Genomic DNA, 11,163 nt, shown 5'->3' on the forward strand with positions numbered 1-11,163 from the left:
TCCCCACACTCTGTGACTCACTCCAAACACACACAGAGAAACCCCACACTCTGTGACTCACTCCAAACACACACAGAGAAACCCCACACTCTGTGACTCACTCCAAACACACACAGAGAAACCCCACACTCTGTGACTCACTCCAAACACATACAGAGAAACCCCTTACTCTGTGACTCACTCCAAACACATACAGAGAAACCCCACACTCTGTGACTCACTCCAAACACACACAGAGAAACCCCACACTCTGTGACTCACTCCAAACACACACAGAGAAACCCCACACTCTGTGACTCACTCCAAACACACACAGAGAAACCTCACACTCTGTGACTCACTCCAAACACACACAGAGAAACCCCTTACTCTGTGACTCACTCCAAACACACACAGAGAAACCCCACACTCTGTGACTCACTCCAAACACACACAGTGAAACCCCTTACTCTGTGACTCACTCCAAACATACACAGAGAAACCCCCTTACTCTGTGACTCACTCCAAACACACACAGTGAAACCCCTTACTCTGTGACTCACTCCAACACACAGTGAATCCCCACACTCTGTGACTCACTCCAAACACACACAGAGAAACCCCACACTCTGTGACTCACTCCAAACACACACAGAGAAACCCCACACTCTGTGACTCACTCCAAACACACACAGAGAAACCCCACACTCTGTGACTCACTCCAAACACACACAGAGAAACCCCACACTCTGTGACTCACTCCAAACACACACAGAGAAACCCCACACTCTGTGACTCACTCCAAACACACACAGTGAAACCCCTTACTCTGTGACTCACTCCAACACACAGTGAATCCCCACACTCTGTGACTCACTCCAAACACACACAGAGAAACCCCCACACTCTGTGACTCACTCCAAACACACAGTGAAACCCCACACTCTGTGACTCACTCCAAACACACACAGAGAAACCCCACACTCTGTGACTCACTCCAAACACACACAGAGAAACCCCATATGGCCGAGAGCAGCGTTATGACTGTAGACTGTGACTCACACTTGCCTCTGATCAGCTCCCAGGGATCAGACATGGACCTGTGCCGTGCGTGTGGGGGCTGGAGTCTGTGGCTGGACGGATCTTCACGTCCCACCGTATCCGGGCCTTGACTCGCCTCGGCAGGGTTGCGGAAAGGAAGGCAGCGAGGCAGGGACTGCCGGGAGAAAAGACAACAGCCTCCGTGACTCACTCTGTCAGATACTGGGCTCAGACACTCAACACAAGATGGAGCCGCTCAACCAACACACAAACCGGAATTCATGGAAAAACATATTTTAATGAACATTGACAAGTAACATTGTATTGTTTGGGTTAAAAAAAAAAGAGGATATTTTTAAATCAGAGATAATGTTGAAATCTATTACATCTTCAGAATGGGCTCTCTTTTCCTTTGTGTTGTTCTAAGTGTGAATTTCCCATCCCATGATTTCCCATCATGCCTCACATGAATGACAGGCTAGCTCCAACCCCAAAACACCATATTTCTTGATCGTGATGATGATGATCAATTAATTCATCAATTCATAAACTGTATGAAATGGTGAAAATTCACTGCTCTCTTCTTCAATGGTTTTCTACCCTGAATCTGCACCAAGCTTCACAGTACCTCACACACAGACACAGACACACACGGGCAGTTTGGGCCCTTATACACACACTACCTCACACACACAGGAGGTTTGGGATCTTATGCACACACTACCTCACACATATGCAGACACACACACACACACACACACACTATCTCACACAAACACACAATCTCTCACACACACTATCTCACACACACACACACACACTATCTCTTTCACACAGACACAGACACACACACACACACACACACACGGGCAGTTTGGGCCCTTATACACACACTACCTCACACACAGGTGGTTTGGGATCTTATGCACACACTACCTCACACATATGCAGACACACAATCTCACACACACACACACACACACACACACACACACACACACACACACACTATCTCTTTCACACACACACACACACACACACACACACACACACACACACACACACACACACACACAGGGGCGGTTTTGTACCTGCTCGCTCTCCCTTTGGAGTTCCTGGTTTCTGAGCTGCAGCCTGGCGATCTCTTCCAGCATCCTGCACACCTGCTCCAGGTACCCCAGCCCAGGTGAGAGCCCCAGCCCAGGTGTGAGCCCCAGCTCAGGTGTGAGACCCTCCCTGAGGGCCTGGGAGCTGGCCTCCTCCTCACAGAGTGATTGGGAGTTTGTCTGGAGAGAGGACATCTCAGTTAGTATGACCATCTTTGTATGACACATCCACCTGTAGAAGTCTTCCACTCCTCGCATTGGCTACTGTCACAATATATTAAGAAATATACAGTCTGCTATATCAGTGGTTCCCAACCCTGTTCATGGAGATCCACCGTCCTGCAGGATTTCACTCCAAACCTAACAAAGCACACCTCATTCAACAGCTAGAGCAGGGCTGCCCAAACCTGCTCCTGGAGATCTACCTTTCACTTCAACCCTAATTTGGCACACCTAATTCTACTAATTAGCAGCTCAAGGAGATCTTTAGCCATTGAACGAAGTGTGCTTTGTTTGGGTTGGAGTGCTTAATTTGGGTTGGATTGTTTATACTAAACATTGCGGTAATAATGAGCAATTCTAAGCGCCCATTTATAGTAAACGGTACGGTAATTATCTCAACTGCCTGCAGCTGAGCTACAGCTACGCAGCGGGAAATATGAACTGGAACAAGCTAACACGCAGAAAAACGAAGCTGACAAACGAATCTGTAAACAAACGTTTTAAAAAAAACAATAAGGACACGTATATAAATTACACGACGCACACAGAATTAAGAAAAAGATACCAACTACAGCAAGGATTTAGAGAGATAGATTCTTAGAGACATAGATTCTTATGAAGGTTTGCGGGGAATCTATAGGACTTGCAAGTAAATCAACAACACAGCATCACAACTCGGTAAGTTTATAAATGGATTGTCGTAATGCGGTGATTCGTTGCGCGTTTGCAGTGAATAGTGAATAATGTGAGTAATAGTCCATCGATTGGTCCATGATCGTTTGGAGAAGGAACATTTGTGGCGGAGGATTTGTGGTTTTTGTACAGTTCCAGTTCCAGAGCCCCATAATCTTTGGGACAAAGACATCTTTTTCTTGATTTGGTTCTGGACTCCACTATTTTATATTTGTAATAAAACAATGCACATGCGGTTAAAGTGCACATCCTCAGTTTGTAAGGGTATTTATATACTTTTGCTTCACCGTGTACTGTACATCGCTTTTTACGTACAATGTAATTACACTGCATTCAATGGAATTTGTCTAATATCAATATGTGATAATGTGGAAATGTATATTTGCCATAATAAGGTGTAATATGTACGTATATGAACTTGCATACAGTACTGGTGCTGTTTAGTATTTGTGTGGGTATGTAAGTTTGAGAGTGTATGTGTGTGTGTCTACAGCAGAATATGTCAAGAATATTGTGTACAGATTATGGATTTACAATGGCGGAAATAAGTATTGAACACATCAACATTTTGTCCAGTAAATGTATTTTCAATGAGGCCATTCAAGTGAAATTTGCACCAGACTTTGGTATTAACTCAAGAAATCCAGACAAAACATCTAAACATTAAAGTCCATATGTAAATGAAGTTATGTGTAATAAAGTGGAATGACATAGGAAAAAAGTATTGAACACACTAACTGAAATTAATTCAATACTTAATGGAGAAGACTTTGTTTGTAATGACAGCTTCAAGGCGCTTTCTGTATGAAGTAATTAATCGCCCGCAGTATTCAGGTGTGATTTTGGCCCATTCCTCTACACAGATTGTCTTTAAATCTTTAAGATTGCGGGGGGCCCTCTTGTGAATCTGGATCTTCAGATGCTTCCACAAATGTTCAATTGGGTTTAAGTCAGGTGATTGACTGGGCCATTCCAACAAGTTGATTTTCTTTCTCTGAAACCAATTGCGAGTTTCCTTTGCTGTATGCTTTGGATCGTTGTCCTGCTGGAAGGTCCACCCACATCTCATCCTCAGCATCCTGGTGGATGGCAGCAGGTTCATCTCAAGACTCTCTCTGTACATGGCTCCATTCATTGTTCCTTCACATGAAGTCTGCCAGTACCATGAGAAGAGAAACAGCCCCACACCATGATACTTCCACCTCCAAACTTCACTGTTGGTATAGTGTTATTCGGGTGATGTGCAGTGCCATTTCTCCTCCAAACATGGTGTGTTGTGTGACAGCCAAAAAGTTCAATTTTGGTCTCATCTGACCAGAGTACATGCTCCCAGTAGTTCACTGGCTTGTCCAGATGTTGTTTGGCAAACTTTAAACGAGCTTCAACATGTCTTTTTTTCAGTAGCGGAGTCTTGCGGGCTGGGCGTGCACAGAGGCCATGGCGGTGGAGTGCATTGCCTACTGTCCTTTCTGTCACAGATGTACCTGCTGCCTCCAAGTCTTTCTGGAGCTCTTTCCTCGTGGTCCTTGGCTCTTTGGCTACTCTTCTAAGTATCCTTCTGACTCCCTGATCAGAAATCTTGCGAGGAGCTCCTGTGCGTGGCCGGTTGATGGTGATGTTGAGTGATGTTGCTTCCACTTACGGCTAATGCCCCCAATGGTGCTTTCTGGAAGATTCAGAAGTTGTGAAATACGTCTGTAGCCAATTCCATTTTCATGTTTTGCAACAATCTGGTTCCGAAGGAGAGAGCTCTTTACTTTTACCCATCATTAGATGTTTCTTGTGTGGCACCTTGGTAACAAAAAAAACCCTTTCATAGCCCGTCAATATATTCTAACCCAGTTGACATTAATTAGCACAGATTGGAAGAAGAGTTGCCTCCTAATTAGTTATGGTTTTCAGCTGGTTCCTTGCCTTTCCTTGCTGTGGTGCACTGCTTTTTCTTAGTGTGTTCAATACTTTTTTCCTGTTTCATTCCACTTTATTACACATAACTTTATTTACATATGGACTTTAATGTTGAGATTTTTTGTCTGGTTTTTTTAGTTAATACCAAAGTCTGGTGCAAATTTCACTTGAATAGGCTAATTGGAAATACATTTACTGGACAAAATGTTGATGTGTTCAATACTTATTTCCCCCATTGTATACAGTGCATCCGGAAAGTATTCATAGCGCTTCACTTTTCCCCACATTTTGTTATGTTACAGCCTTATTCCAAAATGGAATAAATTAATTTTTTTCCAAAAAATTCTACACACAACACATAATGACAACATGAAAGAAGTTTTTTTTTTTTTTTTTTTGCAAATGTATCAAAAATAAAAAACTGAGCTTTAGCTCAATTTGGCCTTGTGGTTTGAACTAGTGCCAACTATTGGTTTGCATCTTGCATTGTAGATCAGTTTGTGAAGTTGTGAAATGTTATGGTGCCCTGAAATGGGGGGACTATGTATAACATTGCTATAATTTATTCGTGGTGAAATCAGAATATATAAAAACACAAAATTCACTGAAAATTATGACAGGGCCAATGTACCTTTTTGCTGTGAGTTGATAGAACTATAGTTGCTACAATTATAAATGATATACACCCAGTGAGCACGTTATTAGGTAGACCTGTACACCAGCTTGTTAATGCAAATATTTAATCAGCCAATCATGTCGCTGCATAAAAGCATGCAGACATGGTCAAGAGGTTCAGCTGTTTTTCAGGATGTGTGTCAGAATGTGGTGTAAGTAAGACTTGGGCTGTGGAATGATTGTTGGTGCCAGACAGGGTGGATTGAGTATCTCAGAAACTGCTGATCTCCTGGGATTTTCACGGACAACCGTCTCTAGACTTTGCAGAGAATGGTGTGAAAAACAAAAACCAACTAGGGAGCAGCAGTTCTGCAGGCAAAAATACCTTGTTAATGAGAGAGGTCAGAGGATAAGGGCCAGACTGATCAAAGCTGACAGGAAGGTGACAGTAACACAAATAACCACACATTACAATGGTGGTATACAGAAGAGCTTCTTTGAACACACAACGCGTCAAACCTCTGAGTGGATAGGTTACCGCAGCATAAGACTTAATAAGTAAAAAAAACAAACCAAAAAAACACCTAATAAAGTGCTCACTGAGTGTATATACATCATTATATGATATAATAATTATAATTATACACCACCCTGGCACCAAATGCATGATACATTTATCCCAAAATGTATAAACGACTACATAGATCCTCTCACAGAATCAGAGATGCCCTTTACATCATAGATTAGAATCCAGATCCTATGGTACAGTCGATCCATACTGACGAAGACGCCTTGGTCCCACACAAAGATCAAAATCCACTTCAGCTCCCAGGGTTTGGCCTAAATACATTTTTATTTATAGTCCTGTGCCACAAACGAACAATTCCTGCTTGATCGCCAGGCGTAGTCGCTGACAAACAGATAAACAGTAAAAGCAGCAGCTGACAACACCTGACAAAGAGGAATTTTAAACGTGATATTGACTCATTGCACTCCTTGTTTTATCCCTGCCCTTTTATTATTATTATTTTTTATATACAATGAACTTTCTCATCGTAGGCTATAGCTCTATGTACCAAAGTTAATAAAGTCGCCATAAGATGAAAAAAGGTAAATAAGTACCACCGATTTCCGCCCCACCTTCCCGACATTGTTTTATTAATTCCAGTGATGTCATCGGTTACTTATCTTGGGGCGACACGCTTTCAGCACACTTGAATGAGCTCCGCCGGCGTAGCCAGCCTGTCGTGAACTTTCAATAATCCGACAACAATAGGCGACGATTTGATAAATAGGCAGTGTGTTAAGCGTTTTAGCCTCGTGTCCATCTTGGCAAAAAATCAGTTGGACCACATTTTTTCGTCGGTGAAAAGTCTACGACGTCGTCGTTATCACCTTTAACGGGGAAAACCCGACAGCGGAATGCGCGTCACCCGCACCTCGCGCTCTGCGTGTGGCGTTCCGCTCATACCTGTGTGAGTGCTCACCTGGACCGACTGGTTTCACTTTGAAACCTCAAAATTAAAAACACTGGATGACCGACACGATGACTCTGCAGGAACAGAGATAAATTCAGACTAATCCCCGTTTATTTGGGTTACAATGTACGTTTGCTGTGCGTGGTACAACTAGGTAATTTCCGCTTTAGGATTAAAATATCATCTCATACGTGTTCATAATAAAAATAAGTAAAAATAGGACACCTAGCTGAAGCAAAGTGGTTATTTCCTTTTTACAGAGGCCCTTGGACTAAGATTTATTTTCTGTCATTTTGTACAGGATGTTTTTTCCAATGACCACAAAAATCTCTGATATTTGATGAGGAAATGACCTTGTTATGTAAACAGAATGTGTAAAGTTAAGAGAGTGGTAGAAGTTCTCACCTCGTGAATACTGAGACAGGGCTGTGGGTCCGTCAGGGCACTGCAGGGCTCCGCTGAGGAGGGGGGGTGGATGACCTTTCTCACCCCTGACCTTTGACCTGAGCCGCTGGCCGTGTTTATGGAGTGGCAGCGCGGCCTGACGGGGGGAGGGGTGGCCCTGTGGGGGCCGCGGGGGCCGCGGGGGCCTGATTGGGCTGCCCTCTGCAGTGCCTGTTCCACGCTGATGCTCGAAGCACCAGGGTCGAACGGCGAGCAGCAGGAGAAGGAGTGGGAGGAGAGCAGTGGAGGAACCCGTCCATCTCTCCCCCCCCCTCGCTCCGACGGCACCCTCAGGGGGGGGGAGCTGCCCTGCAGGCTCCCCGGGGTGGAAGGCGTGTTCTCCGTCTCAAACCCTGAGTCTTCCGACTCAAACCTCTGAATCGCCTCCGCACCTGGCCCTTCCTCCGCACCTGGCCCTTCCTCCGCACCTGGCCCTTCCTCCGCACCTGGCCCTTCCACCCTCTGTTCTTCACGGTTACCCTCCGTGTCAGGGTCCTGTTTGGGATCCGTGTTGTAGTCCTGTTTAGGATCCGTGTCAGGGTCCTGTTTGGGATCCCTGTTGTGGTCCTGTTTGGGATCCCTGTTATGGTCCTGTTCAGGATCCGTGTCGGAGCCCTCTTCAGGATCCGTGTCGGGGTCTGTGGTCACCACCCAGGTCTCCAACATACTCCCAAAATTCCGGTACAAGTTCATCTCTCCGCGGCCTCCCTTTCCGCACCTGTTCTTCTTCTGTGGTAAGTGATGTCAGGCACCTGAGCGTGGACCATAAAGCCTGACTGAATCCTTTGAGAGCGCGCGTGTGTGTGTGTGTGTGTTTGTGTTTGTTGTGCGAGAGACCTGATTCCTTCACTATCCCGCCCACAATCCTCAGACACACCCCCACCATAAAATCTTCCTGTCAGACCCGTCTCGCACTGGCTTCAACTTCAGCATTCTCTCTCAAATCCCCTCCCCCCGGCCGGCCCTCACCGCCCTGCGGGTGTTTTACCTGCTTATAGCCGCATCCTGACCTTCCCCCCGGCAGGGTCCTGGTTCAAACACAGTTCCACCGCATCGGATTGCAATCCGCTTTGGGGCGCAATGTCATCACCAACCTGGCATCTCGGTCACACGTCGTCGAATCAACACATTTCTCAACATGCCCATGAGCTCACCGGAAAAACACAGATCACAGTCAGATTAGAGTCCGTAACTCTTCTGTTGTCTCTCAGGATGGCCCGGCCGTCTTTTGCAGTGTATTTGAGTTATTACTCTTGCAAAATGCATAAATACATACTGCCATGCACTGTGAGCTGTGATGCGTGCTCTGCTTATTGAAACATTTCAGACACCAAGATCACGGTTGTGTTCTTCACTTGCGCTACACTTTGTGAGGTTGTTTCATTCACCCATGAGATTCGAGGAGATCCCAATGTTGCAGTGTCACCGCTGGAAAATGCCTGACAACTGGAAACTGGCTGCAGGTGTGCTGGCTGCAGGTGTGTCTGGATTAAGAGGAGGAGGGGACGCGAGGCAGACATTTTGTGGTGTGCTCTGTGTAACCGTTCTAGACCTGGCGTGGGAGGACACACATTACTGTGGAAGGTTCACAGAACGCCTGTACTAATAGTGCCAGCTGATCACACACATTACATTACACTACATTTACACACATTACATTTACAGCAGTTTTAAATGCTTCATCGTCATCGCCTTAATAGCTGCTAAACAAATAATGGTAGGAGAATAATTGGTAGGAGAAGAAATGTAAATATTGTAATATCATAACAACTGTACTAGACCAGGGCTGCCAAACTGTGGAGGTTTTATATTATCAATTAGCAGACACTCTTAACCGGTTTTCACTCGCGACTGTGTTGAGTTGCTCATTAGTAGAATCGGCCGTGCCAAATTAAGGTTCAAATGAAAACCTTCTGGACAATATAATAATGTAATAATAGGGTGGGGCAGCCTGTACACGGACAGACACGCGTATGTAATGTATGTAACACGCGTGTAACTTGGTCAAATACGAGTTGCAGATTATTATAAGGTTATGGATGGATGGATGTTTAAACACGGGACAAATTTAAATTCCAAAATGACACAAGGAATGCTGGGTAGACTAACTGGCCGATCCTTCTCCTTGTACCTCAGCATTTTTGTCACCAGTCATCATTGATTCTCAGCAACACCTGAAATGGGTTTAAAAGCAAGATCCCTCCAGTACACTCGGGTATACACTCAGTGAGCACTTTATTAGGTATTTATTAGACTTACTGTTTAGACTTATTGGTCTTCTGCTGCTGTAGCCTATCCACTTAGAGCAGGGGTCACCAACCATGTTCCTGGAGCTCTACTGTCCTGTTGGTTTTCACTCCAACCTCAGCAAAGCACACCTCATTCAACAGCTAAAGATCCTGTTTAGCTGCTAATTAATAGAATCAGGTGTGCCAAACTTGGGTTGCAATGAAAACCTACAGGATGGTAGATCTCCAGGAACAGGGTTCGTGACCACTGACTTAGAGGATTGACACGTTGTGTGTTCAGAGATGCTCTTCTGCATGCCACTATCGTAATGTGTGGTTATTTGCGCTACTGTCCCCTTCCTGTCAGCTTCGACCGGTCTGGCCATTCTCCTCTGGCCTCTCTCATATACGGTGCGTTTTTGACCGCAGAACTGCTGGATGTTTTTGGTTTTTCTCTGCAAACCATGGAGACTGTTTGTGAAAATCTCAGGAGATCAGCCATTTCTGAGATACTGAAACCACCTTGTCTGGCACCAACAATCATCCCACTGTTGAAATCACTTTGATCACATTTCTTCCCTATTCTGACGGCATTTGGTCTGAAAAACAGCTGAACCTCTTGGCCATGTCTCCATGCATTTACGTATTTAGTTGCTGCCACATGACTGGCTGATTAAATATGTGCCCCCTACTTGCGGGGCGGCTTGTCGCGTAGTGGTTACATGACTGGGAGCCACAACATCGGTGGTTCGAATCCCGGTCTAGCCACAATAAAAATGATCCGCACAGCCGTTGGGGCCCTTGAGCAAGGCCCTTAACCCCACATTGCTCCCCGGGCGCTGCACTGTGGCTGCCCACTGCTCCTAGGTAACTAGGATGGGTCAAATGCAGAGGCCATATTACCCCACAGGGTTCAATAAAAGGTATATTATTATTATTATTATTATTATTATTATACATCTACTGACCTGCCAAACTACAGATCTGCCCCCCACATCTACTGACCTGCCAAACTGCAGCACGATGACTCTGTACTGTGTGACGCCCACGACCGCCCAAGCCGAGCTCGAGAGCAGATGTCCCTCCGCAGAACACCACCAATCTCAGAAAAATAATCATTTTATGAAAAGAAAAAAAAACAACGTGTGTAACACCTCAGAGGAGGGGAGTACACACTCCCCTCTGGCACAGAAGAGCCTGAGAGAGAGGGAGAGTACACACTCCCCTCTGGCACAGAAGAGCCTGAGAGAGAGGGAGAGAGTGTGGACAGAAATACCTGCCGTTCTTCACATCCGTGTGCTTGAGAACAGCCCACCTCCGGTCAGGCGTGGGCAGTGAGTGGGCCCTTTCAGCTTCCGCTCTGAATGATTTAATAAACCCCGTCATCATCATGATGTCTTCATAAGGTAATGAAGAACACTGTGTGCAGGAAACCTTTAAAAGGGTCTG

General features: G+C 45.4%; 3 protein-coding genes across 9 annotated transcripts in view; 1 reads left to right on the forward strand and 2 right to left on the reverse strand.

Annotated features, from left to right (window-relative positions):
* The window catches only part of LOC133142377 (uncharacterized), a 10,413-nt gene extending 9,220 nt beyond the window's left edge, over positions 1 to 1,193 (reverse strand). For 6 of the 7 annotated variants that reach the window (XR_009710180.1, XR_009710178.1, XR_009710179.1 and 3 more), the window contains exon 1: positions 1,042 to 1,193. Coding sequence is in view for 4 of the 7 variants with exons in the window: in XM_061263557.1 (XP_061119541.1) it covers positions 1,042 to 1,075 (34 nt within the window). In the remaining 3 variants the exon portion in view is untranslated. The remainder of the gene's footprint in view (positions 1 to 1,041) is intronic. The other variant, XM_061263556.1, reaches the window with a different exon arrangement.
* The window catches only part of rnf208 (ring finger protein 208), a 22,878-nt gene extending 21,285 nt beyond the window's left edge, over positions 1 to 1,593 (forward strand). Inside the window, exon 3 of the transcript XR_009710177.1 lies at positions 1,058 to 1,593. The gene's annotated coding sequence lies outside the window, so the exon portion shown is untranslated. The remainder of the gene's footprint in view (positions 1 to 1,057) is intronic.
* Positions 1,594 to 1,639: 46 nt separating this feature from the next.
* On the reverse strand, positions 1,640 to 8,317 carry si:dkey-106l3.7 (circumsporozoite protein). The gene is made up of 3 exons (XM_061262202.1): positions 7,448 to 8,317; positions 2,112 to 2,306; positions 1,640 to 1,648 (listed from the first exon to the last, which is right to left on the reverse strand). The coding sequence occupies exons 1-3, from the start codon at positions 8,177 to 8,179 to the stop codon at positions 1,640 to 1,642; spliced, it is 936 nt and encodes a 311-aa protein (XP_061118186.1). The 5' UTR covers positions 8,180 to 8,317.
* Between the last annotated feature and the right edge of the window lie 2,846 nt (positions 8,318 to 11,163).

Source organism: Conger conger, chromosome 12 (assembly GCF_963514075.1).
Source record: "Conger conger chromosome 12, fConCon1.1, whole genome shotgun sequence".
NCBI lineage: Eukaryota > Metazoa > Chordata > Actinopteri > Anguilliformes > Congridae > Conger > Conger conger.